Source organism: Bombus bifarius, unplaced genomic scaffold, assembly GCF_011952205.1.
Source record: "Bombus bifarius isolate JDL3187 unplaced genomic scaffold, Bbif_JDL3187 scf7180000007984, whole genome shotgun sequence".
Lineage (NCBI taxonomy): Eukaryota > Metazoa > Arthropoda > Insecta > Hymenoptera > Apidae > Bombus > Bombus bifarius.
Window position 1 is genome coordinate 127,867 of NW_022884367.1, and position 26,704 is coordinate 154,570.

The 26,704-nt window shown below is 26.7% G+C and overlaps 6 protein-coding genes across 14 annotated transcripts in view; 4 read left to right on the forward strand and 2 right to left on the reverse strand.

Annotated features, from left to right (window-relative positions):
• Positions 1-6,155: 6,155 nt before the first annotated feature.
• LOC117204893 (protein unc-50 homolog) lies at positions 6,156-8,049 on the forward strand. Of its 4 annotated transcripts, none has more exons than XM_033442777.1 (7): positions 6,156-6,299; positions 6,612-6,742; positions 6,817-6,968; positions 7,037-7,223; positions 7,422-7,555; positions 7,635-7,736; positions 7,874-8,010. In XM_033442777.1, the coding sequence occupies exons 2-7, from the start codon at positions 6,651-6,653 to the stop codon at positions 8,008-8,010; spliced, it is 804 nt and encodes a 267-aa protein (XP_033298668.1). In that variant the 5' UTR covers positions 6,156-6,299; positions 6,612-6,650. The 4 variants fall into 4 exon arrangements, with proteins under 4 accessions (XP_033298668.1, XP_033298669.1, XP_033298670.1 ...); XM_033442778.1 differs by having other exon boundaries at positions 6,165-6,299; positions 6,643-6,742; XM_033442779.1 differs by having other exon boundaries at positions 6,167-6,299; positions 6,620-6,742.
• A 127-nt stretch (positions 8,050-8,176) lies between these two features.
• On the reverse strand, positions 8,177-12,166 carry LOC117204889 (putative leucine-rich repeat-containing protein DDB_G0290503). The gene is made up of 4 exons (XM_033442762.1): positions 12,101-12,166; positions 9,560-11,787; positions 9,015-9,298; positions 8,177-8,934 (listed from the first exon to the last, which is right to left on the reverse strand). Exons 1-4 carry the CDS (start codon positions 12,164-12,166, stop codon positions 8,768-8,770), a joined length of 2,745 nt encoding a protein of 914 aa, XP_033298653.1. The 3' UTR covers positions 8,177-8,767.
• LOC117204890 (egalitarian protein homolog) lies at positions 9,181-17,717 on the forward strand. Of its 2 annotated transcripts, XM_033442763.1 has the most exons (9): positions 9,181-9,281; positions 13,380-13,568; positions 13,749-13,925; positions 14,029-14,214; positions 14,430-15,914; positions 16,040-16,120; positions 16,225-16,469; positions 16,682-17,067; positions 17,146-17,717. In XM_033442763.1, exons 5-9 carry the CDS (start codon positions 14,508-14,510, stop codon positions 17,505-17,507), a joined length of 2,481 nt encoding a protein of 826 aa, XP_033298654.1. In that variant the 5' UTR covers positions 9,181-9,281; positions 13,380-13,568; positions 13,749-13,925; positions 14,029-14,214; positions 14,430-14,507; the 3' UTR covers positions 17,508-17,717. The 2 variants fall into 2 exon arrangements, with proteins under 2 accessions (XP_033298654.1, XP_033298655.1); XM_033442764.1 differs by lacking the exons at positions 9,181-9,281; positions 13,380-13,568 and adding an exon at positions 13,045-13,379.
• A 2,304-nt stretch (positions 17,718-20,021) lies between these two features.
• LOC117204892 (bifunctional purine biosynthesis protein PURH) lies at positions 20,022-22,822 on the forward strand. Of its 2 annotated transcripts, none has more exons than XM_033442773.1 (7): positions 20,022-20,132; positions 20,464-20,667; positions 20,747-21,035; positions 21,114-21,605; positions 21,683-22,072; positions 22,161-22,425; positions 22,504-22,822. In XM_033442773.1, exons 1-7 carry the CDS (start codon positions 20,114-20,116, stop codon positions 22,621-22,623), a joined length of 1,779 nt encoding a protein of 592 aa, XP_033298664.1. In that variant the 5' UTR covers positions 20,022-20,113; the 3' UTR covers positions 22,624-22,822. The 2 variants fall into 2 exon arrangements, with proteins under 2 accessions (XP_033298664.1, XP_033298665.1); XM_033442774.1 differs by having other exon boundaries at positions 22,490-22,744.
• A 168-nt stretch (positions 22,823-22,990) lies between these two features.
• On the forward strand, positions 22,991-25,108 carry LOC117204813 (cleavage stimulation factor subunit 2). Of its 2 annotated transcripts, XM_033442573.1 has the most exons (8): positions 22,991-23,156; positions 23,242-23,320; positions 23,413-23,984; positions 24,064-24,235; positions 24,306-24,332; positions 24,405-24,502; positions 24,613-24,809; positions 24,932-25,108. In XM_033442573.1, exons 1-8 carry the CDS (start codon positions 23,096-23,098, stop codon positions 25,049-25,051), a joined length of 1,326 nt encoding a protein of 441 aa, XP_033298464.1. In that variant the 5' UTR covers positions 22,991-23,095; the 3' UTR covers positions 25,052-25,108. The 2 variants fall into 2 exon arrangements, with proteins under 2 accessions (XP_033298464.1, XP_033298465.1); XM_033442574.1 differs by lacking the exon at positions 24,306-24,332.
• The window catches only part of LOC117204811 (tudor domain-containing protein 1), a 308,397-nt gene continuing 306,521 nt past the window's right edge, over positions 24,829-26,704 (reverse strand). For all 3 annotated transcript variants that reach the window (XM_033442570.1, XM_033442569.1, XM_033442571.1), the window contains 5 exons: positions 26,167-26,658; positions 25,986-26,079; positions 25,682-25,832; positions 25,444-25,603; positions 24,829-25,373 (listed from right to left, as the gene is read on the reverse strand). In XM_033442570.1, the coding sequence (XP_033298461.1) occupies positions 25,239-25,373; positions 25,444-25,603; positions 25,682-25,832; positions 25,986-26,079; positions 26,167-26,658 (1,032 nt within the window). In that variant the 3' untranslated portion in view covers positions 24,829-25,238. The remainder of the gene's footprint in view (positions 25,374-25,443; positions 25,604-25,681; positions 25,833-25,985; positions 26,080-26,166; positions 26,659-26,704) is intronic.

Sequence of the window (26,704 nt, forward strand, 5' to 3'; positions counted from 1 at the left end):
TTTAACTTATACCATGTAATATTTCAATATACATGCAGCAGGACATCAATATCAATTTTTAGTTACATCAGTTAATAATAAAGTTTATTTTCTGCAGTTATATAAAAGATAAATAAATTCATCAACGGTACATCGCGTGCACAGTATTTTTATTCCAAATAAGATTGATATTGTTTAATGTTATATGTATTTTAATATCTTACTATCGAATAAAAATAAAAGAGGAATAATTAATAGTTAAATGGTATAGTAATTCGTCAATTAATTTGCTTAGTTTATATATAATGTATATTAGCGTGAATTTACTGATAAAAAGATTAATATAAATACAAAAGATATACACACTTATATATAAATAAATAAATAAATAAATATATGTATATATACGTATATGTATATATATGTTTATATATGTACATATATATATATATATATATATATATAAAATTGGATAAGCATTAACATTTCTTGATAATGGAGTTTTAGAAAACATAAACAATGTTAAAGTGATTTGTCTTACTTTATGCGTTACCCCATAAATTATGTATAGCTAATTATGTGTATGCTTTGAATATTCGTTTTAATTATCGCTACGGATTATATGTAAAAAAATTTGAAAGTTGATTCCTCTCTATACATTGTCTTTACTAAATGTATGGAATTTAATGTAAGAAATGCTAAACTGTTGGTATATATTATATACCTGTATAATATAACGTAAGAAATAGACGCACCAATACCTTGGATCGTAATGATCGCTTATTCTGTCAACAATAACAAATCATAGAGTTACGTAAAACAATTATTTTGTAAAGTCAAATGCACAAGGTGGGACATTTTAAGCTTCACATAAGAAGGACTGGTATAGAAAAAGTTTTTATGCTGGCACTGTAATTAAGAAATAAGATATATAATGATTTCAAGTTAATATCGTTTGAATGGTCCAGGGTAAGGGTGGCATATTGAGATAAAATTGTGATTGGAATGTATGGAAAAAAAAGTATATTAGAACTCGGTTCTTTTTTTAATAAGCTCGTCACAAAATCGTGGCTGATAAACTTACGTTAACTCATCCATCAGAATAAACTGTGATTAGATTGAAGTCCAACAGAAATACAATGTATAATGTACTCCGTTTCATAGGCTACAGGCCTAGAAAGTCTGATTTTTTAACTATGAAAACTTGTGTATTATAATATGATCTATGACGTTTGTTTATTACTATGTAAAGTGACAAATTTCAAAATTAAACATTAATTACTGTTATTGGTTTTACTTTTACTTTAAAATCTCACATTACGTTACATGTATTTTATTTGTTAAACATTGTATAGATACAGTTTAGATGAAGTATGGCCTAGAGTTATGAATAAGATAGAGGAAACTGAGGTATTCCAGTAAATATGGTGGCAACTACTTCTGCATGTAATTTTATTCAGGGCATAAGGAAACTGCCACTATCTTTGAAACAAGAGACTGACAGTATCTTTACTCAAGATGCAGATTTGATTAAAATTACGTGATCTCTTAAATATTATTTTACAAAAGACAACAATTATTTGTCACAGTACACAAAGCTGAAATTAAACGCTTTGTACATTATAAGGAATCAAATTATATTATATCATTATATATATTTAACATTACTTATTGATTACATAATTGAGATATATCAATCATTATCTTACTATGAACATACTTCAAAATTAAGTGAATAGTAGTTACATGATTTGAAAATTACAAAATATCATACATATTTTGCTGGATGCATAACTGAATGTGAGAAAATTGCAAGAAATAAGTTCGAGTCATTGTTAATATTTGCTGGAAAGCAGGATTTGAAAGTTATTATTTTTATGAAATATGATATCGATGATAGTTAATGATGTACAATCACATTGCGTAATCACATAAAACTTTATTGTCTTCCTTTATTATCTTGTATTAATATTTCTTATATTATATATATTGATAGCAATTAACGTCAATTATATTAGGTTTCCGTTTTCATTATTTAAGATATGTTTGTAGCAGAATATAGAATATAACAACATTTATTTTGTCTAAGAATATAATTCCTGATATGTAAAAATTATATATATATTTTGTAGTATTTATTCATTTTGCATTTAATTGTTTTATGTTGTTTTTATAAGATTCTTTAAAACAGAGGGATTGCAAAATTTCAACGTGACTGTTTAATTAGAATAAGTGAATTGTACTTTTCCTAGAATTTAAGTTTTCATATTGATCAAAATGCGAATAATGGATAAACTTTGACTACCTTAAATGTCTTTATTATCCTGTGAAATATAAATAGACTTTATTTACAAGACTTGTACGAGCGGGTTCATGATATATCACTAATAATTAATAAAATGAAGGAACTTTAAGGATTTCAAAATCCACCTCTATATTCTTTTAAAGGGCATACTATACTTTTTTATTTCTAATAAAATAACGGATATTTGACATTAAATAAAAGAGTAAAACGAGTCTTATATTATGGGAAATATTGGAAGTAGTGTTTGTTTGCATCAACATTGGAATTATGAAATTGCAAAACTTACACATTTCATGCAATGAGTCTTCTCTTCATACTTGAGCTGTCTGGGTTGATCGTTATATGTGGGTATTTTCAACCTACAAAAAACCATAGGAGTAGTAAGAAATGTAAATAGTACAGAATAATAAGAAATGTAAATAACAACTGACATTGTTAAATCTGTTTGAGACTTCCTTCCATTAATATTCATGAATCTTTCAGATCGAGAACAATTCATGGAATCACATTGAATCATGAACCATCTCTGTATCCTAAAAATCCAATAACGTTAGAAGATACGAAATAAATATTAATCACTGTTATATGTGTTATAATTAATTTAAAAATTTCAACAAGTATAAGGGCTTCAATAATTCGGCTACTTTAATATTACGTCGATGCAAAGGAACATCATTTCCAATATAAACGTGATATAAAATTCCTTTTATCTCTTTATTTATTCTCGAATGAACTTGTATTAAAGATCCTTAAAGTCGCTTAATTCGCTATTTTTCTAAGTATAAAAAAGTATAGTGTATACTGTTGAAAAAAGATAGAAGTAACTTCGAAATCTCTAAAAGTCTTCTACTTCAAAAAAAATTAATATTGGTATGTTATGACTCTCTTAATATCATATAATTTTTATAAATAAAGTTTCCTCATACTTCTCAAAATAGAGATAACGTTAAATAACCAAAGTTATTAATCACTGTGTATATTAAAAATAATTATTTACAGATATTAAACTCAGACACGTTCTTGAAGGAAGATACAATTATTTTGTTCTTGAAACAATGATCTAAGAAACAGAAAGTAATTTACATCATATACATTGTGCTGAATATGTTACATTAAAACGTTTCAAGTTGAAGCTTTTAAATAATGCTGCATTTTTTATCGTACATTTGCGACTTCAATGACTTTCTTAATGATTTCGAAGAAAGTATAGAAGAACAATAATACGATAATACGAAAATTTTCTTAAAATATTTGTAACTACTATAATGACCATTTTTACAAATGACTAAAGGATGTTACGATTAAATACAAGTGAAATAACATAATGAATTAAACATTTAGTGTTTGGAATATTAGCGATGCGTAAGAATACATCATAATATACATATTAAAACCATATTAAAATACGAACAAATACTTTGTTACATACTACTTATAAATTAATTTGGTAAACATTCCTGAACAAGATCTACGTTTGTCAGTACTTCACAGATAACATATTATGTATGATGAGAAAATTACAATTTGTAAATAAGATTTATTTATCATAATAGGCACTGGACTACAATATCTAAAGTAATTAAATTAACAAATTTCTTAGAAAGTATATGCAAATATTTTGTGCTAATGTATTTTTATTGGTATATTATAAATATTTAATTTTCTTGCATATGTGGCACGACTTGTATAACGAGGAAGTCTACATGCGAAATTTTTATAATTAATATCGCACATTATATGTGCCTTTATATGTAAACTCGTATACAGAGCCATTCTACAATAAGAAATCAAATTTGTTTAAATTTAAACAGAAAATATTGCAATAAATGTAATTTGTCGTGCTCAAATGAGAAAGATTAATTAATTACAATATATCATATTACAAGTGACATTAAATAAAATTTGATCAAAATGATCATTGAGCAAACGTTAGAATATGGTAATATGAAATCGAAAGAGAAATCGTTTCTTATACACCTTAATACTTATTGATTGTTGGTCAGGATTTTCTGATGTGCTTCGTGCAATTTCAGATAACAAATATACACAATTACACATGCAATACTTTTAATAAAGCGTTGGGATTTACATATTCTATGCATACAACAAAACTTATCTTTCAAGTGGAAAATTTACATTGCAACAAAGATCGTGTTAAGTATTACTCGAATTATACGCAAAAATTTTATATATTTGCGATATATTTTATAGTAACAGAATTAATTTGTACATTTGGGTCCAAATTGTTTATAACATTTCTTATAAAGATATGAATGATACAATCTAAACATTTTTTTTAGTAGCTAACCGTTTGATTAGATAAATAAACTTTAATTGAAAAATTTAAGAGTTAATTTAATAATTATTTTTCGATTATTTAGGAACAACATTAAAAAATAATGCGATGATACTTTCATTTGGCTCGTTGATTTGTATCGGCCAATTATAAATTTATTAAGTTATAATTAAAATATCGATATTTTCTTGTCATTGTCAAATCGCAAAATAATGGAAATGTTCTTGTTAATTACACCGTTGCTCCTGTAATACCTATAATACGTCCTAATATCATCAGTTATATTGCGGACGAACTCGTTGTACGTTCAGTGCCTTTTTACATATATCCATATGTATGTAAAAGTCCCAATTGATCCTTTTATATTTATCAATATCTTCCAATTTCCACGTGAAAGGAGTTCGCACTATACAAAATAATCTGTCGAAACAGCTCTTATATTCCCTGCCTATTATATCGAAACAGAGGATGATATAAAAGAAGTGTGAAACTTAATTGAATGTTGGCTTATTATACGTAAATATAAAATAAGCCAAATTTAAATCGAGTATTTACGTATACATACATACCTACAAACATATATAATTTAGCATTAGTGTGCTTAATTTAAAGTGCATAATTTTTAAAAGTACATGTATATTTTTATAAATTTCGGTATTGATGCGATGGTTTGCTATATAAATAAGTAAATAAATATATAAATATATATATAATATAAATATATACATACAAAAATGTATAGAAGATATGTAAGAATATACGACAAAAATGGTATCCATACGCGCATATAATTGTATCTTATAAAGAAAAATATGGAAAAGAAGACAGGAAGTTAGGATACAACCTATATTAGCTTTAAATATTATCTCGTGGCGCAATGTATAAAACAAAATTCAATTACATACATATATAATTTTATGTTTGACGTGTGAAGTTTTCACTATATCTGTAACCGCATATATATTTGTATATAATAGGTTTCTTTGTTGCGTCCATTATATGTTTAGAAATTACTTTGTACATAATATAAATAAACAATAAATGAATAAATAAAGACATATAAAAAACTTTGGAAAGTAAGCATTTATATATATATATATATATATATAATATATTAGGATTTACTAATCCCAACGTATGTAAATCATATTTATTTTCTAACAACTAAAATTTGATATTACCTTTTAATGCTTCTACTATTTTTCAACAATTTTTATATTTTACGTATTTATCATTTGAATTTATGTGCACTTCATATAAGCGATAAAGAATAAAATAATTAACAATTTTAAGTAAAGCAATAATTCGATTTTAATATTATGGTAGCTTTTAAAACTTTTATGAATCAAATGAGTAAAGTCTTGGATAATGCAAATATTTAAAAAGTGTTAACATTTCCAAATTAAATAGAAGTTGCTCCTTATCTTGAAATTGAATTGTAAAAATGATAAATATATTTTAATAAATACCAATAATTTTGTCATTTACTTATATTTGTTATTTCTAAAAACTTAATTTTTAATAGAAATTTTAAGCTATTTCATGTATCATAATTGATATTGAAATATTTGTAGATATTTAACGGTGATGGAATAAAATGAATGTAAAATTGAATCAGATTGAATGGAATCTGACCAATAACTGTCGTGTTTCAAGTAATCTTGACTTTGAAAATATAAAGTTATATTTTACATATATATTTACCTGAATATTATTAATGTAAATAATTACGTAGCATTGTGTAATTATTGAATAGTCGAAAAAGACTATTATATACTGTATTTTTTGTCATTTATAACACATAAACATAACCTATAATAATAATAAGGATATATCTATATAACTGACAATATTAGATATTTTTTATAATAAAAAAATAGTAAATAAATGTTAGTGATGGTCCTGCTAAAAGACTATACTATTATTGTTATACTTTAAGTACAATGATAGTTGTGTAATAAAATATCCAAAAGAAATTATAATGTTTATATATACTATATATTATAATATATTTCTAATGATTTATTTAAGATTTACAGAATGAACGGTTTGTGTTGAATAGATTCCAAAATGAAATATTCCACATCACCACCAGTAAGCAGATGTAATTCACCAGGTCCAGTTGAAACAGGTTCAAATTTACCTATGCCAGTAACTTACAGGTATAAGATCAATCAAAATATTTAAATTTATTATTAGTTTAATAAACTTGAATATTTTTACAAATGTATTTTAGGCAAGATTGTATGGGTGCTGCAACAAAATGTTACAAGTATCTGAGGAAATTATTAAAATTTGAACAAATGGACTTTGAATTTGCATTATGGCAAATGATCTTTTTATTTATATCGCCACAAAAAGTATATAGAAATTTTCAAAGTAGAAAACGTAAGTTATTTTATATATAAAATGATATCACAATGTATTATCACTATGAAAAATTAAATCTTTTCTAGAGACAAAGTCACAATTTGCAAGGGATGATCCTGCATTTTTGGTACTATTAATGTGTTGTCTATGTATATCTTCCATTGGTTTTACCATTGTTTTGGGATTAGGATTTCTTCAATTTATAAAGCTACTATTTTATATGATATTTATTGATTACCTTGCAGCTGGCTTAATAGTAGCAACAGTATTTTGGTAAATTATATGTTAACGCTATTAAAATTGCACTATATGGTATACATTATATATATATATATATATATATATATATATATATATATATATATATATATATATATATATATATATATATATATATATACACATGTGTGTGTGTGTGTGTGTGTATGATGAATAAAATATTATAAAGCAAATAATTTCTACTAATTGCAGGATTATAACAAATCGTTATCTAAGAATTGACAAAACCCAGGATGTAGAATGGGGTTATGCATTTGACATACACTTAAATGCATTTTTTCCACCTTTAATCATACTCCATATCGTACAGTTGTTTTTGTACAATGGTAAATTTACTTGTCTCCTATTAATATTTTGCAATTTGTTCTTTTATTAATATCTTTTTTCTTGTATTTATTATTATAGGTCTTATAAACTATGATACATTTTCATCACGATTTGTTGGAAACACAATCTGGTTAATAGCTATTAGTTACTATATTTACATAACATTCTTGGGTTACACAAGTAAGTACACAAATTTAGTATTATATCATTTGAACATCAATTAAATAATTACGTTTCGTAAAACTAAAAAATTAAAAAAAGCCTGGCTATTATAATTTGGAAAATAAAAGTTAATAAATTCTTTGCATTTATTTCAGGTATGGAAATACTTCACAAAACACATATAATATTATCAACATTACCAATAATATTACTAATGTATATTATGACATTATGTGCAGGCATCAATATTAGTCATTTAGTTATGGAATTTTATCATTATCGAGTTGTTTGAATAAAGCTTATTTTATTACAAAAGTTCATTTCAAATTAATTTTTGATACAAGTGTTTATGCATTAAAACTGAATGAATTATAATTGCTGTGTGTGTACCAATGGAAAATATTTATATATAGTCTGGAAAAATGATCAACATGTTTAATAGAAAGTTCTAGGTATTTATTTCTTTTTAAAACAAAATATATAAAAAAGATATTAACAAATTTTTTTTTAATAATTATACATTTCTAATATAAAATATCATTCGTAAAGGTCATATTTTTAAATGACAAAACTATTTGTATTTAATTTTCTAAAGATGCAAAAAATTTGTGTACATTATTAGTTAGAAATGTTACTTTTTTTATTTATATTGTTCATGTGAGAGACATGTGTCTTACGACAAATTGTTATATCGTACGAATTATTTGTATAAATATTGTATATAACACTTTTATATTGTCAAATAGTTCTTAAAATATTTCATTTTAAAAAATTGTCTTATATTTATTATAAAAATAAGAAATAAATAATGTAAAGTATACTGTAAAGATATCCTCTCTTGAATACAAATATTTTTAACCCTTTGATTGCTTACAAATAGTAAAGTGTTTAGTTGTATTCACAAACATATATTTTTAGTTGATCAAGAAATATAATTAACAGATATAATTATAAACTTTTAATAGTAGTGATTAAAGCATAGGGATTAACAATCAAAAAGTTAAAAATTTTAAGGACTACTAAAATTATAATTTTAATTTGTTAATTGTTTATAAGAGTTTAGGTTGCTGTTTTAAAGCTGAAATGTCTAAAATCTTACTGGGACAGGTTGTTCGCGGTGTTTGACTAAATGGAAGACGTTGTTTTGGACTATTTCTTGGATTTGTAACTTTTAAGTCTGCCTTTGGAGACATTTCATTTTGTAGTGCATTAATATCTGTAGAATAAATAACCTAATTTAATTAAAAGTATGTTGTGTACACACTGATTAAAAGTTGTTTTAATTTATATTTTTACCTTCTGTTTGAATATTATTTTTTCCTGGAACTAATTGATATCTTTGTAAATAACGCATTGTGGCAAAAGACATATTTGTTCCTTGTAAATTGCTAACCATGAGATGATTAACTGAAGCACCTTGTCTTTGTACTGCTAATTCAGCAAGTTGTTCGTCAGTTAGATACTTTAAAGCTAATGCCTTCATATGCATACTTGTATTTGTTTCATTTACAGCACTTGTAGCTTGTGTCATGTTTGTTTGATAATCCAAACGTGGATAAAATGGTAAGTCAAATGCCATTCTTTTAAATAAATTATTAGAATTATTCATTATATATAATACAGATATGATTTAACTCAATTATATAATACTTAATTATCTAGAGTAATGTTAATCATTTGTTTTGCAATATAAAATTTGAATAATGTATTTTATATAGTAAGAACTATAATAAATAGATTGTAATAAAAGTTACCTTGATTAAATTACGTAATTAGATTAACAAAATATAGATAATCAAGATTTTCATTATGTACAAACTTTTAATAGATGCAAAACATACTTGTTGCTGTTGTTCAATTCTTTAGCTTCGGAATTTTCACTTAAACTAATTCCGAATTTTTTAAGCTGCTGTAATGTAGCTACTTTTACAGTATCTAATACTGCTCTATTATCAGTTTCATCTCGTTCATTTTGATTTACTTTTGTTTGTTTTTGTTGTTGATCATCTATAATACAAGAGTTCTGTAATAATTGATTTACTTGTCCAAGAACATCATTGTAAAATGTCCAGCCCACTTTTGAACTTCGTTTAACATTTTCACTATCATCATCACTAGAATACTCCTGCATTTCAATATGGATACTAGGTTCTGGACTAAGTGGCCTTTCATTTATTTTCAAATCATCACTGTTTAAAATTAGACTGTCTTCAATGCAATTTGAATTTTGCTTCAATCCAAAAGGCTGCCCTTCTTGTTGATAATCATTGTGATAACGAGAATTATTTACAAAATTATTTGTTTTTAAAGAACTATTATCTCGTTGTATATTTGCTTCTTTATCTTGATCTACATTAGTAAAGGTATTTGCTATAAATTTTGTATTTTTTTGGGCAGTACATTCAGTACCTACAGTACCCACACATACATGATTTCTTTGAATCATTGGTGTTTTTATATTTTCGTAATTTCTTGTTTTCACTGTACAGTTTTCTAAATGTTTTTTTATTCTATTTTCAGTTTCATTTGATTTTGTTGTTTCATCTTTACATAATTTTGGAGATTCAGATCTATGAGTATCTGTTTCTCTTCGAATATCTACATAAGCTTGTTTCTCTAAATCCTTTGTAGAAGTAGTTGCATTTAAGTTACTACTTTGTTGTTGACTAGATGACATGTAACTCTCTGAGTCTTCAACTATGTTTTCTAATTGTGCACCAGGCATTCGAGTAAAGGAGTTTTTATATCTTCTTAATGATTCATTAGTATCATGAGAACCAACACTGTTACACATCTTTAAATTTTCTTGCTTTTGTTGACCATCTTTTTTTTCATAATTTTCAATATCCATTGTAAAAGGATTATTTTGTACAGTGAATTCAAAACTTGTCATTACACCAATTGAAACTTTCTGTTGCATAAATGCTTTTTTTGATTGTGCATCTGTTAATATCAATTCATTTTGATTTATATTTTCATTTTTGTTACAATTCTCTTTTTTTCTAACTTGAGAAGAATCTCTCCGATAGACACTTCTTTTTGTGTTTTCAGGCACAGTAACATAATTAGAAGTACCTAAAACATTATTAGAGTTTGTATGGAATTGATCACTTTGTGTTTGTAATTGAAAGGAACAAGAGCATTTTTTTCTTTCTTTTAAATTTTCTTCTTGTATTTTCAACAATCTATCCACTTGTATCTGTAAAGATTTAATTTGCTCATTTTGACTATTTATAATTTGTAATAAATTCTTTACTGTTTCTTGATTATCTGTATTGTTAGTAGGATAAGGATGGAGTTGAGGAAATGGATATGCATTCATGTTAAAATAAGGATATTGTTGTCCTAAATAATGTGGTAATTGGAGTTCATTTCGTTGCAATGTACCTGGATTAGTAGGTACATTTTGTACATTTGATTCAGGAACTGAATCATTATATACTTTCTGTTGGTTAGAATTATGAGCTGCTAATTGTCTTTCATATAATAGTGAAGAATATTCATCTTCTTTAACTTTGTAATTATCAGCATTTATACAAGGCTTAATGACTTGTGATATAGCAGACAACGAATCTATATGTCTTATTTTATTGTTACATTGTATCTTTGTATTTTGTTCTTTATCAGTATGCAATGTATTACTTTCAGACCCTTCATAATTATATTTATGAGGAGAATCATTGTTTTCTCTACTTGATTTTTGCTTGCAGTGTGAAGAATTATAAATATCATCCCTTAAAGCATAGTTCTTTCGTTTGGATTCATTTAAAGTATTTGTAATATTACCTTCTGTTAAATACGAGTGTAAAATATAATTTTGATTAGACTGTTCTTTTAAAGGAGCTATACAATCATTAACTTTAGAAGATAGGGGTTTCCCTAAATAGTTCTGTTCTTTCCAGGCTGCATATGATCCATTAACATTTAATGGAGAAGAATGACTACTTTTACTTCTTAAACCTTTAGATTCCTCAGATGGTGAACAAAAATGTGCATGTTCTGTACTCTTACAACTTACAGGTTTGTCAAATATTAAAGAAACTTCAGGCACACATGGTACTGCAAAACACTGAAATTAGAATAATTAAAAAATAATTTTTTGATTAAAATATATTATTCTTACTAATTTTTAAATTTAAATTAACTACCAATAGTCAGTAATCACTAAATCTTCAATTTATTTATTGGCTTGTATTTCTTACTGCATGTAAATCAATATTAAATTTTTATTGCTTCTAATAAAATCTTTACAAAGATGGAAAAAAATTAATATTTCGCTATTATTTTAAGCTTACTAATATTATGAGAAATCTCAAGATTAATATATTTTATTTTTTTTTATTATATATATATATTAATTTACATCTTGAAGAAAAACTTACATCAAGTTTAGATGCAGGTCTTGGTGTTATTCTCGGTTCAAATTCATCTTCATTACCGCAAAACATATTTCAGTTTAAATTAATAATTGTAATTTATACACATTCGTTATATTCATTAATTTTCACACATATATGTTATAATTAGTAAATTATCAATATTATCTTGCAATTAATTTAAAACTTTCAAAAATGTTTTATAAAACCCCTGTTTTATTTATTTTTTAATTTATACTATTTCTTGCAACAGGTTTTGCTTGAAATACTTTTACTTCACTGGAAACTTATTTCAAACAAATTGTGTGACAAATGATTCGAAATAAAAATGCAGCCAACATAAATAGCAAAGTCTGGTGAATAAACTATACATATGTATATCGTTTTAGTATCTTTTTAAACCAAGAAAATATTCTAAACTTTGATTCATTTCGAATTTTTCACTGTTCTTCATAACCAAAAAGAATATCTTTTTAATGCTTTAATTAGATGTAATTTTACTAGATTTACTACTTTTCGAATTTCTTTCCAAATCAACAATTCTGATATTATGTTACATATATTTTACTACTCGTAATATACATATATACATGTTGGTATATAGTTATATTATATAATTATACATATATATTTACTATACGTATATCTTTCTTAAAAATTTGCTTATTATAAATTTTTGTTGTATCACTTATGTATTTGATATATACATATCTTTGAAGTATGTTCTTTTCTACAAAGAATTAGTAGATAAACGAATGACTTATTCTGTATAGTGTGTATAATTTCAATTGATGTGTATATATTACAAATAAAATTAAATGCAAATCTATTTTAAAATAATTTTATTATTTGAAATCTAGATGAGTATTAAATGAATATTTTCGGATATTATAGAAATTATTTTCTTCTTTTGATACTCCCTCTTGTGCCTGTTTTACCAGGTGAGGATTAATTGGATATGTGTATATCAGTATGTATAGGATGATATATTGCACAGTGCACCACATTGGCAAATGACTGAAATTTTACCATATAATATTAGGCAAGATAAAAAAAAACAAGTTTCTGATAAACTATAACTATCATTGTTACTTGAGAGAAGAACAAGTTCGAAAATGTTTGACAAATAATATAGAAACACATATCGAGAACATTAGTGTGGCGTGGTATTTTAAATCTATGTCAGAGTTGTTTGACCTGTGATATCTTAGAATTTAGATATCGTCGATTCTAAAATCTCTGATCTGATGTGTTTCGAAGTTCAGCGAAGTTTTATTTGTTATAGGTAATTATCATATTCTTCAATGTCAAATTATACAATACTATATAGTAATATAGTGAATTAATATACGGACATATGTCTTGTACGTGATATGGACTGTGATACATTAACAAATTGTGAAATACACCTTTAATGCTTCGATTTGCAATGCAAAAAAATGTAGGAATTCATAAATATTTATGTGTGTTATAGGTGGGCAGCTTTTTTCTACTTATGTTCTATAGACATTTTGCATAATTTTTTCTTTTTAGTCTATTAAAGATTCATTGGTATATAGAGATATTTTATTATTCAATATTAAATTTCTGCCACTGATCCTTAGTGATTGAATAAACATATATATGTAGTATAATCAATGTTTATATTTAACAGGTTAACATAAGTATCATATTATAATCCATATTTTTTCCAAGTAAATTATTATTAATAGTCTGAAGTAATTTATGGAGAGAAACGAAAATTTTATAATGTTCATATTTTATACAACACACACTGCATTAGCAAAGAAGAAATTATACCTATAGGAAGCCTAGTTATTCATAATACAAGGTTTGTATAAAAAAGTATAATATAAGTGTTGATAATTACCGAAGATACAAATTAGTCTGATAAAATATTTCATATTTAGCTATGTATATTAATGGGTTTTTAGATCTAGCTTTCTCTCCCTGTGATGGTGACTGTGCAATTATTTAGTCATTGGCATTTAATTAATCTTAAAACAAGTGCATCTTTTTATATAAAAGTCTTGCCAATGAGTTACTTGTAAGAGTACATATTAAAAAATGGCAATAATTTATTTTTGTGCTCATATCCTTAGTATTTGATAGTTATAATGGTAAATACATACATATTGCTTTCATTTATATTTTTATATTAATAAGATAGATATAATAGTTTAGTTTTATATATATGCTTAATTTATTAAGAAATTACATTACAATTACTTAATATAAAATAAACGTTGTTAATATTTTAAATAAAAAATAATACTTATATTGTGGTTATTTGTTAAAACTGATTAAATTTAATTACTTAAATTATTGTATTTAGATATATCATGACATGATTCTGTGGATATTATAATCAATAAGAGGTATATTTTCTGGAAGCAATAAATAAAATAAAAAGATGGATAGCTCAGAGTATGAGACTGTACGAAATATGACACTTTTATTTTTTTTGGAGCTTCTTGTGGATAAAGGTGGTCCACGAACATTACATGATTTAAGCTGTCAGTTTGGAGCTAAGGGATTTACAAAAGAAATGCGCCAAATAGCTGGTGGATCACAGAGTGGTCTTAAAAAGTTTTTAGCTCAATACCCAATGCTTTTTCTTATTAATGGTGATTACGTATCAGTGAATACATTTCAACAAGTTGTAGAAGAAGAAAATGGGTGTAAATTAGGAGGGAAACGCGATTATGCTCGAGAGGCTGTAGAATATTTTACAAATAAATTAATGCAATATGGCGTTGGTACAGAAGTACCAATAAAAAGTCTTTTGGGACATCGGTCTCAGGCTTCTCCAGAAGTTAGACATATTTCTGGTCAACATTATAAGGAGTTTAGAGACTTTCTTATAAAATATCCTGATGCTTTTGTAGTTACGGAAGATAATGTAATGTTAAAGCAATATGAAGGCATGAAGGCAGAACCTTTCGTGGAGTTAGAACCTGATATACCTATAGACCCAGAGATTACTGCAAAGTTATTAGATTTTCTGTGTGAGTGTATTGAACAAAAGGGTCCAATCCTTGTAGATCAAATGTTCAACATAGTTAATGATAAATTTTCTTATGAAAATTGGACCTCAATATTTAAGACACCGCAGGATTTGTGTACATTTGTTAAAATGTTCCCAGATGCATTTCACGTTCAAAGTAATTTAGTAACATTAATTGGAAGACCAAAATCTTCCCCTATAGAAGGAAAAGCAAAAACGAGATTTCCAAATTCTACAAGAAATCAAAATAATACTTCAGACAAAGCAAATATAAATCAAGTTATTCAACCAAACAATACTCAAACATCCGTGCAAACAGTTAATTCAGAATCTATTAGTACCAATGTTACAAGTCAGATTAATTCTGTACAAAACTCTCATTCTCCATCTATTGAAAGTAATAATAGCTCTCCTCCAGTAAGCTTGCAACAACAAACTTTGAAACAAAGAATAAATATGCTTGTAATGAAGACTTTAGCAGATAATACAGAAAAGGATAGAAGTTTACAAACCATGCAAATGGGAGATGCTTGGAAATTAAAGATATTGCAACAAACTAAAATAATAGTAAATCCCAGGGAGAGTCTTCAAATTATAGAAGATATAATAAATCCTCGTAAGCCTCCTCCAAATGGTAAAATAGTTGTTTCGTTTGACTGCGAAGGAATAAATTTAGGAGTTAAAGGACAACTGACACTTGTACAAATTGGAACTATGTCTGGACAAGCATATGTGTTCGATTTATTTGCTTGTCCTAATCTTGTACAAGCTGGAGGCCTTCAAAAACTTCTAGAACATAAAGATGTTATTAAAGTAAGGAACAATATTTAAAACTTGATATTAAAGTAGAATTAAAACTTGAAATTTTATTACACTTTGTAGATTTATTTATGCTTTCATGGTTTTATTTTGATTATTAATTGTATGTATTGTTTTAGGTGATTCATGATTGTAGAAATGACAGTGTCAATTTGTACAGACAATTTAAAATTATGTTGAATAATGTTTTTGATACACAGGTATTTAAGATTCACAATTATTAAAGTTTTTTTAAATATTTTTTAGAATATAAAATACTAAAAGTATATGATGCTTAAAGAATAAATTGTGTTTATATTTCTAGGCAGCTCATGCTGTATTGCAATTTCAAGAAACTGGTAAACCTGTATATAAAGTTAAGAATGTTAATTTGAATACACTATGTGATCATTATGGTGCTCCAAGTAATCCATTAAAAGAACAATTGAAAAATATCTATCGTAATAATCAAAGATACTGGTGTAGGCGTCCATTAACACGAGATATGCTCATTTATGCTAGCAGTGATGTTCTGAGTTTGGTTCCACAAATATATGTCTCCATGTCTAGGTGTAGTATTTAATTATTTTTTGTTTATTGATTGATTTGTCCTATGCATATTTAATGTAGTAGTTCATTATTTTACATTTACAAATTTATTTACAAATGACTTAACGAATGAATAACCAAAACAGTATTTCTTTAATTTTGTGTAGATGATAATTGCATCTTAGGTGCCCTTTGTTAATTATAATTGTTTTCTTTGCTTATGATATTATTAGACTTATAAAACCAGAAGTACAAGGTCTTTTTAATGAGCTGTGTGAGGAGCAAATTCAATTACATATTAAACCTGCAGAAGTAAAAACGCGAAAGAAACAACGGAAAGTGGAAACAGAAGTTGCAGATTTGAAAAAAAGAATGGAAGAAGCAACTACCAAAAATATTGTTTTAAGCAATCGTGAAATACGCCTTTTGCGTTATCTTGATCTTACTGAAGATGAGAAGGAGAAACTGAAAGGTAGTTATAAAGTTGCAAGAAAATTAGAAAAACTTGAAAACATGGGTCAAGATAAAGGTGAAAGTAGTGATGATGATGAGGATGATAAGATTGAAGATTTGCAGTATCATAGTATAGAAAGTTATACTTCTGAAAATTCACATTCTGGTACATTTTACAGTTAATAATTTGCATTATTTAGTGATATCCATATGGTTACATATATTTATATATTTATTTTTATAGGTGGTCTAGTGTCATCACAGAATTCTGATACTCTAAGCCTCACAGAATCAATGCAAATGGTAGATGAAATTCTTTCTGATGGACGAATGGATAGATTTGAAAAGATTGAAAAATTAGAAGCTATTCTTTCAGCTGTTACTGGTTCTACAACTGATCAGTTTTCCTCAAGCAGTGCAGATGTATCTCCGACAAAGTGTGTATGCTCGTGTCAAGATAAAAATAAAAGTCCACGACCAGATTATAATACCGTAACTAGTGTGGCTTGCCAAACGTATAGTACAGGTGATATAGTAATTACCAAAATATTTCTCACGGAAGAAGAAAAGGAACGTATAGATTTACTGAATTCGCCAAAAAAGTAGATATGTCATAGTTATTGTGAAAGTGGTAAGGAAGGAAGTTGCCATTGTTAGATTTTTACGAAAAAGACGAATAGGTGATGAGAAATAAAACAATCTAGGTAAAAATTGATATATTTTATGTAGTTTGACAAAATTGTAATTTTAAACTACAACAATCAGGCACATTAATATTCGATACAATTTTTTTTCCAACTCTGATGCTGTAGTAATCAGAATTTAGGAAAAATTTGTTTTTTAATGACAAAAATTCAGTATTGTGAAATATTTCATTTTCATAGATGATTATCTTTCTTTACTAGATACAAGAAGGAATAATCGAATTATGTATTTACTAACAAGAATATTTGATAAAATATTTTTTAGAATAATTTACGTTGCTCCTCAGGACTAAAACATTAATGTTGTTCCTCTGTAAAAAAATATAAACATATACATGTTTTAATGATACTTTAAAACAAAATTTTATTCATTTTTATATTACTATAGAAGTATAGAATTATATTATATGTAGAAAAGAATAATTTTCCATGTTAAGTGCTGCATTAAAATCGCTATCTTACATAATGTGCTTTTTATATATTTTTGTATAAAAATATTTTCAGTTTTATTGGAAAATATTTTTGATAATATTCACTTTTAATAAATGTTTATGGAAGTATACAAAATTGATTAGTAAAATAAATATAAATATGTAAAATAGTCATATTTGTGCTAAGTTCTAATATACTGTTTATAATTAATGAAACAGGATGAAAGTCTTTGCATGTTTTCTTTTTTGATAATGATGAATGAGATTTAAGAACAGTCTTATAATAAAGAATTTAAGGATAACTATATTTAAAGAAAATTAACTGCAATAATCACAAAAACAATACAAATGTGATAATGTTAAGATTCAGCAACTTTTAATGCAATACTTTTCAAGAATATAGTGTTTGTTTTTAATTTTTAACTGTATATTGGTATATTTTTTGATTTTAGACATTCATTTAGAATCTTGTTATTCTTATAAATTGCAAATATATAAAATTGTTTGTGAAAATGCTTGTTTAAAACATGCAATGTGCAACATTGAAATTGTTATTTTTGAAATATTTAGATAATGGTAATGTTATCAATTCTTTTACGTTATTCTTTTTCTTTGAGTAGCTAGTTCTTTATGAATAGAAAACTATATAAACTTTGTAAGACAGGCTATAATTACAATACATTTTAAGTTATAACATTATCATGAAATGATTTTAAATAATATCAATTTTTATTCTACAGTATGTTCTTTAACCGAGATATGCCTGTTAACATTATATTTATTACCACACATACTGATGTATGTAACATCTTTTTTGCCTTGAATATAACATTGATCAATATGATATTAACGGTAAATTAGATTCAGGTGCCTTATTTGTACTAATGTATTTAAATCGTTTAACTAAAAATGTATCCTAAATCTAAAAAATAACAGAATTATTTTATCTAAAATAGTAGGCTGTTACTATTGTTATTAACAGTGATTAATTTATTACATTAAACATTTGAAAAATGTGCATAATAAATTTCTTGAAATAAATTAAAGCGATTTCTTTATATCATTATCAGCAAAAAATATTCCTGCCCTTCTTCCTCTGTATATTATTAATTCAATAATAAATAATTGATAAGTTGCATTAATAACAAATAAATCATAGAATAATTTAAAGATTATTATTCTATTTCGTTCAAACTCTCAAATGATGTTTGCTTGTTTTGTTACATGTGATTTATCATATCGGTGAAACTTTTATGGCAACAGTGAGCTATTTACGTCATAAAAGTTACTTTTGTAGATTGTATGAATTTTATAAACATTCTGAAGTATCCTTAATGTATAAAATTTAAGTAATTTTATTTAATTTTATATTATTACTATAATATATAAATTATATATATATAATAATAATAATAATAATACGTATATAATAATATATGTATACATACATATATACAGTTAATATATTTTTATGTCAATATATAGGGTAACCCAGTTAAATAAGATCACCTAAATATCTGCCTTATTTATTGTTGTATGAAAAAATATCTCAAAAATAGACTTTTTTAAAGCATGTCAAGGCCATTAGTAGTTCTTTAAATAGATCTCTGTATTTATATATAATATATACAATTATGTATAATGTACAATGTATTATGACCTTAGCATAACTTACAATAATATAAAAAGTGTATCAAAATATTTCAACGATGAAAATATATTTTGCAAGTTGTATCAATTTTTTAAGTCTTTTAATACTTGCAGTTTATTATAAGATATTTTATCTAATGTGATAACATTTGATCTTTAAGACCCCCGCAAATTGCAAAATATTTTGAAGTTATAATATTCGATGCTATTTCGTATACACATTCGTGAACACGTGTGTAGTATTTAGTTACCTATACATATTTATATACATATATGTATACACAGTACGGATTATAATGGGGGATAAGATAATTTCAGAGTTGCACACTTGTTGAATCTCTCCCATTGTGCTTGCAATACCCGTAAGCGTTGAATTTCGTTCAGACTGATTTCTTTTCACAGTAATATTTTTAGAAGAAATAAAACCATGTCTGCTGGAAATTTAGGTAAGTATATTTGTAATTATTAAGGAAAAATTAAGAAACATAAATGAGAATAAATGAGTGAAAAATCAAATTTTCCAGACCTGGAATACTTATGATTAGAATTTATTAATATCTATAATTGATTTAAATATTAGTTATTGATATATTATTAATTTATTGCTTATGCGATTATAATTGCTAGTATTATTGCAATTATGAATATTTTGTAATGTTATATATTATAAAGATATTGTTTATAAATTTTTTTTATTCAATAAACTTTGCCAAATAAAGTAACTAGTATATTTATGTCATAAAATTAACTTATTTTATTTTGTTATTCTATTTCTAGCATTATTGAGTGTATCCGATAAAACAAATCTTTTACCATTTGCTAAAAAGTTACATGAACTAGGTTTGTCTTTAGTCGCATCTGGTGGAACAGCAAAATCTTTGAGAGATGCTGGTCTTCCAGTGAAAGATGTATCTAATATCACTGGTGCACCTGAAATGCTTAATGGAAGAGTCAAGACTCTTCATCCTGCTGTTCATGCTGGTAAAGAGATTCATATATTTGAATTTATTTTTTATTTTACTTATGCCATACATACTATATAGAAAGTTTATTTATGTAGGTATACTAGCTAGACTCACAGACTCAGATCAGCAAGATCTTCATAAACAAAATTATCAGCTCATTCAGCTTGTGGTATGCAATTTGTATCCATTTGTGAACACAGTTGCTAAACCAGGTGTGACAATTGAAGATGCAGTAGAAAATGTAGATATTGGTGGAGTAACTTTGTTACGAGCTGCTGCTAAAAATCATAGTAGAGTAACAGTTATTTGTGATCCTAGTGATTATGAAAAAGTTGGGAAGGAATTAGAATCATCTATTAACAAAGATACTTCGTTGGAAACTAGGTATATATTCTATTAAAATAGATATTAGAGAAAATAGTTTTATACTTTAAAATATTGCATTTTTTTTTAAATTTTTAGACAAGTATTAGCACTTAAAGCATTCACTCATACAGCAGAGTATGATAATGCTATTTCAGATTATTTCCGTAAACAATATAGTAGTGGGGTTTCTCAATTGACATTAAGATATGGAATGAATCCACATCAGAAACCAGCACAAATTTTTACAACTTTAGATAAATTACCACTGACAGTAGTAAATGGTTCCCCAGGTTTTATTAATCTTTGTGATGCATTAAATGGATATCAGTTGGTGAAGGAGTTAAAGGCAGCTTTAAATTTGCCAGCTGCAACATCTTTTAAACATGTTAGTCCAGCTGGTGCAGCAGTTAGTGTACCACTGGACGCTGTAGAAGCAAAGTTATGTCAAGTAGATGACTTATTACACCAACTTACACCACTAGCAACTGCTTATGCACGTGCACGAGGAGCAGATAGAATGTCAAGCTTTGGAGATTTTATTGCATTATCTGACATATGTGATGAAGTTACTGCTAAAATCATATCTAGGTAATGTATGGTATAATCAAATTAAAAATTGAAGTCAAGAAACTATTAATTATTTTTTATTATTATTCATATTTTAGAGAGGTCTCTGATGGTATTATTGCACCTGGCTATTCAGAGGATGCCCTTAAAATTTTAAGGAAGAAAAAAAATGGTGCATATTGTATTCTTCAAATTGATCCAAATTATGTACCATCTCAAATGGAGCGTAGAGTTCTTTTTGGTTTAACTATGGAACAGAAACGTAATGATGCAGTTATTGATAAAAATACATTTTCCAATGTAGTAACTAAAAATTTGACCATTTCTGATAGTGCTATGAGAGATTTAATTGTTGCTACTATTGCTTTAAAGTATACCCAAAGTAATTCAGTTTGTTATGCAAAAGATGGGCAAGTAATTGGAATAGGTGCAGGACAACAATCAAGGATTCATTGTACAAGACTTGCTGGTGATAAAGCTGATAACTGGTATATTGTGTTCTTAATATCTAGTATCTGTTGCATATATCGTAATAATCGATCTATTATTGTCAACGTTATAATGAACGTTTTTCAGGTGGCTTCGACAGCATCCCAAAGTTACTGGTATGAAGTTTAAGAAAAGTGTAAAACGAGCAGAAATTTCGAATGCTATTGACAATTATGTAAACGGATCTATTGGAAAAGATATGGATGAGGCTACTTGGGCGGAAATGTACGAGGAAGTTCCACAGAAACTCTCAGAAAGTGATAAAACAGAATGGATAAACAAAGCGGACAATGTTGTTTTAAGTAGCGATGCTTTTTTCCCATTCAGAGATAATGTGGATAGAGCTAAATTGGTATATAGTTTAGTTATTTATTGTATTATCTTGCCATATCTTTTTTTGAAATTTTAAAAGGTAATTATTTAATTACAGAGCGGCGTCAAATATATTGCAAGCCCTTCTGGTTCTGTAAATGATAAGACAGTAATACAAGCTTGTGATGAACATAAAATGGTATTGATTCATACTAATTTGAGATTGTTCCACCATTAAGTAAAAAAGATATGATTCAACGATTGCTTTCTTGTTTAATTATATCAAAGCATTATACATTATGAAAATCATATTGTCTATAGTCTATTATAGTAATGAAGAAATAGTTTTACATCATAAATTTATCAAGAGCTAATGTATGGTTGATTGTAATATTGAAAATGTACTTTTATATGAAATAAAATAAACTGACAAAAAATATGTTATTTCTTAATTTATTTTTGTTTACTTTTGAATTTAAATTATCCATTTAGAAGATCAATTAATAGATGAGAGATATATAATTTATGCGATTTATGGCAGAATAATATAAATGGTGTAATAAAAAAAATAAAAATACATAAAATAATGTGATATTATCGATTAGCCATGTATCAATGTGAATTGGTTTTCGTTTGTGTTTTTCTAGTAACAGCGAACTAGTGCTGTGTTCAAACTTCGAATAATAAACAAAAGCGAATAAATTGCAAAAATGAGTAATTCAACTATTTCTGATCAATCGCTCATGGACAAGTCTATGCGGAGTGTTTTCGGTAAGAAACATTGTTTGATATTAGATTATTTTTTATTAATAATGATACCGCATAACCTTCAAATATGTATGATCTTTTTGAATAGTCGGGAATATCCCGTACGAAGCCACAGAGGAGAATTTAAAGGATATTTTTAGCGAAGTTGGACCAGTGCTTTCATTTAAGTAAGTTCATTTTGAATTTAAATATTATTAGTTAATAATAAATTGTTATTGTAGATCTTTATATTACTTACAAAAATTTGTAATTTAATTAGATTAGTGTTCGATCGGGAGACAGGCAAGCCAAAGGGATATGGATTTTGTGAGTACAAAGATCAAGAGACAGCTCTTAGTGCTATGAGGAACTTGAATGGTTATGAAATTGGTGGAAGAACATTGCGGGTTGATAATGCATGTACAGAAAAGAGTCGAATGGAAATGCAAAGTCTTTTACAAGGGCAGAATACTGAGAATCCATATGGAGAAGCAGTACAATCGGATAAAGCTCCAGAAGCTATAAGTAAAGCTGTTGCATCCTTACCACCTGAGCAAATGTTTGAACTTATGAAACAAATGAAGCTTTGTGTACAAAACAATCCAAATGAGGCACGTCAAATGTTGCTCCAAAATCCTCAACTGGCATATGCCTTGCTACAAGCTCAGGTAGTAATGAGAATAGTGGACCCTCATACAGCAGTTAATATGTTACATAAAGCAAATCCAATCCCAGGTGTATTAACACCTTCTGATAAGCCAGCTGTACATCCAGTTGTACCCCGAATAGAAGAACCATGGGCTCCTACGCGTCCAGCAGCAGTTACTAATCCTCCAGCACCAATTTTTGCTGGTGAGAACAGTGAAATTTTAATTTTATTTGTCTAAATTTAGATATCCTTTAATGTTTAGATAACAAAATTTTATGACAGGTCAAGATGTTGATTTACGTACATTGGACAGACAAATGGATCCACGTCTAGCTAGAATGGATCAAGATTTAAGAGGACCACAACAAGTACAACCAACACCTGTCAGTGCATCTCCAGCTGTACCTGCCAATACAGATCCTAGAGCACTTAGTACATTCAATATTTCGGACAAGTTAGTATTTCTTTCATGTTAAACAAATCTCTTAAATTAATATATTTTAAGAATGTGTTCTTTTTTACAGCACACTTCCTGTTGAAGGAGTTGAGAGGTTCTACAATTATCATAGATAATTTAAAATCAAAGTATTTAAAACATTCTAAAAGCGTATGATTTTTTTCAGTTTCTGTCGTGATCCAAGAACAGATAGATTTGGTAGAGATCCAAGGGATCCTAGAGATCCAAGAATGCCTATTGATCCAAGAATTACAAAAGCTAATCGTAAGTTTTTCAAAATATTTCTTATTTATTATAATAATGAGAAATTCAAAATAAGAAATTTAATTACTTCTTTATAATTGTATCTATTTTTTGTTAATTTTATCCTTTAGCACCAGTGCCAGTTGCACTACCAGTGGTGCCAAGACCTGTTGCAGCACCTACTGGTCCATCTTCGAATGTTGCTACAGCTAGTGTAGCAACTCCAGTTACTGCATTGACCACGTCAACGACATCTGCAACGTCGAGGCTTATGGCAGGCATGTCTCCAGCGGGAAATATACCGAGCGGTGCGTCTGATCAGGAGAAGGTATTTAAAAACAAATTACATATAGATGTCATTTATTTTTATATAAAAATATATAAAATCTTATATTATTCAGTTATATAGTAGATGACAAAATGTAAAAATAATTACTAATTTCATTGTAGGCGGCTTTAATAATGCAAGTACTACAATTATCTGATGAACAAATCGCTATGTTACCACCTGAACAAAGGCAAAGTATTTTATTACTTAAAGAACAGATTGCTAAAAGTGCTCAACGTTAATATACTTCTAGTAACTTTTTCCTTTTATAACAATAAACATCTAAATTTGCCTAAAAACTGTAATAGTTTAACATATAAACTTAGTTCGTATGGTTAATAAGTTTTTAACATAAAATCTCATTCTGGAATTTAATAATTTTATACCAACTTATCGTTGTAAATGATAGAAATAAATATGTGTTACTATTTAAGGATAATGTAGATCGTCGATCTTTTTTGATCTAACTTCGAATAAACCTTCTTCAATTAAAGTATTGTACATAACTTTCCCACATTTTTCGTCTTCATACAGTTCAACGCTCATAAACTCTTCATCAGTTTCCTAAAACAATTAATTTCATTATTTATCATCTATTATTAAATGTATGATTAATCAGTACATAATTACTTACTTTAATTTTAGCTATAACACGTTTATTGTACATTTTTTCTAATTGAGAGAGTAGCTTATCATGATCGAATATAGAAACAACTTCTACATTCCACAATTTACATTTCATTGCAATAGTAGGTATCTCCATCCATTCTTTTTTTAAAGTGTACAATTCACACCTGTTATGTAAATAAACGAATGGTCTTTATATTAAGTTGCAATAACATATTAATATAAACCAGATAAATGTGACTTACTGTTGTGAATTTACTTTTCTATATTCGTCGTTACCGTAATCTACATAAAGCAGTTTAATTTCAATATTATCTGAATTTATAATAGGTTCAGATTCCGTTATTAGACATCGATACCAAAGATTATCATTGAATTTCGCGCAGCATGGAGTATCTACAAATAATAAATTCATTCCAGTTCATAAGATACATAAAGGTGAAAGTATATAGAATTATTTGTTATATTTAATTCTTTCATAATCACTTTGATTAAAATTCATAGCAAGTCCTTCTAAATAATTATTACTTTTAGTTGAGTAATACTTACTAACAGTAAACTTTGTAATCAATGGTTGTTTGTCCGCATTTTCTTGCAAGTCATTCATTAAAAGTTCATACTGTGTATAATATGCATTTAAAATCTAAAATGGAGGAAATATTTACTTACATTGTAAATATTTAAAATAAGATGAGAAAACGAGGCATGAGATGATAGTTTCATAACATACCGTACAATGAATATTTTCTTTTAATTGAGCATAGAAGATAGTAGGAGTAATACAGCAACACATTTCTATCTCAATATAGTCTATGTCGTTTGGTATATTTATAAGTTTATAATGCATTGAAAGATCTTCTTGTGAAGCAATATTAGGAGTTGAAGTAATTGTTGTCTCTAATTTAAACCATGATACATTTTCAACGTCAGTTACAGTATCATTGTCAATATTATGTACAGTATCTGTATCATTATCTGGAAGCAACACAGAATTTCCAGTAATAACTGGATCTTTTATCACGTCATCGCCTAAAGAAAATGATCTCGGGTTTTCTATAACTACATCTGAAGTAACATCTGTAGTAACATTTGTAGTTACTCTATTTTGAGATGTAATGGCCTCAATATTAGGTTTAATGTTCATTTCCAATTCATTGATAAGAAATGTGATTAAATCAGTTTTCTTTTTGCAGTATTTGTTTGGTAAGATCTTTAAAGAAATCTGAAACATTGTAGGCGTACTAAATTAAAAAAGATATGAATAAATA

What these genes read in the sequence shown, in the direction of transcription:
- LOC117204813 (XM_033442573.1), top strand. Translation starts at nt 23,096, where the DNA reads ATGAGTAATTCAACTATTTCTGATCAATCGCTCATGGACAAGTCTATG. An exon ending in TCCAGCACCAATTTTTGCTG is followed by an intron (nt 23,985 to 24,063) that starts GTGAGAACAGTG and finishes ATTTTATGACAG; the next exon opens with GTCAAGATGTTGATTTACGT. An exon ending in AAGAATTACAAAAGCTAATC is followed by an intron (nt 24,503 to 24,612) that starts GTAAGTTTTTCA and finishes TTTATCCTTTAG; the next exon opens with CACCAGTGCCAGTTGCACTA.
- LOC117204893 (XM_033442775.1), top strand. Translation starts at nt 6,178, where the DNA reads ATGAATGTAAAATTGAATCAGATTGAATGGAATCTGACCAATAACTGT. An exon ending in AAATTTTCAAAGTAGAAAAC is followed by an intron (nt 6,969 to 7,036) that starts GTAAGTTATTTT and finishes AATCTTTTCTAG; the next exon opens with AGACAAAGTCACAATTTGCA. An exon ending in ACAGTTGTTTTTGTACAATG is followed by an intron (nt 7,556 to 7,634) that starts GTAAATTTACTT and finishes TTATTATTATAG; the next exon opens with GTCTTATAAACTATGATACA.
- LOC117204892 (XM_033442773.1), top strand. An exon ending in GATACTTCGTTGGAAACTAG is followed by an intron (nt 21,036 to 21,113) that starts GTATATATTCTA and finishes TTAAATTTTTAG; the next exon opens with ACAAGTATTAGCACTTAAAG. An exon ending in GGTGATAAAGCTGATAACTG is followed by an intron (nt 22,073 to 22,160) that starts GTATATTGTGTT and finishes AACGTTTTTCAG; the next exon opens with GTGGCTTCGACAGCATCCCA.
- LOC117204890 (XM_033442763.1), top strand. Translation starts at nt 14,508, where the DNA reads ATGGATAGCTCAGAGTATGAGACTGTACGAAATATGACACTTTTATTT. An exon ending in ATAATGTTTTTGATACACAG is followed by an intron (nt 16,121 to 16,224) that starts GTATTTAAGATT and finishes TTATATTTCTAG; the next exon opens with GCAGCTCATGCTGTATTGCA. An exon ending in ATATATGTCTCCATGTCTAG is followed by an intron (nt 16,470 to 16,681) that starts GTGTAGTATTTA and finishes TGATATTATTAG; the next exon opens with ACTTATAAAACCAGAAGTAC.
- LOC117204889 (XM_033442762.1), bottom strand. Translation starts at nt 12,166, where the DNA reads ATGTTTTGCGGTAATGAAGATGAATTTGAACCGAGAATAACACCAAGA. An exon ending in GACCTGCATCTAAACTTGAT is followed by an intron (nt 11,788 to 12,100) that starts GTAAGTTTTTCT and finishes TTCTAATTTCAG; the next exon opens with TGTTTTGCAGTACCATGTGT. An exon ending in GAATTGAACAACAGCAACAA is followed by an intron (nt 9,299 to 9,559) that starts GTATGTTTTGCA and finishes TTTATTTAAAAG; the next exon opens with AATGGCATTTGACTTACCAT.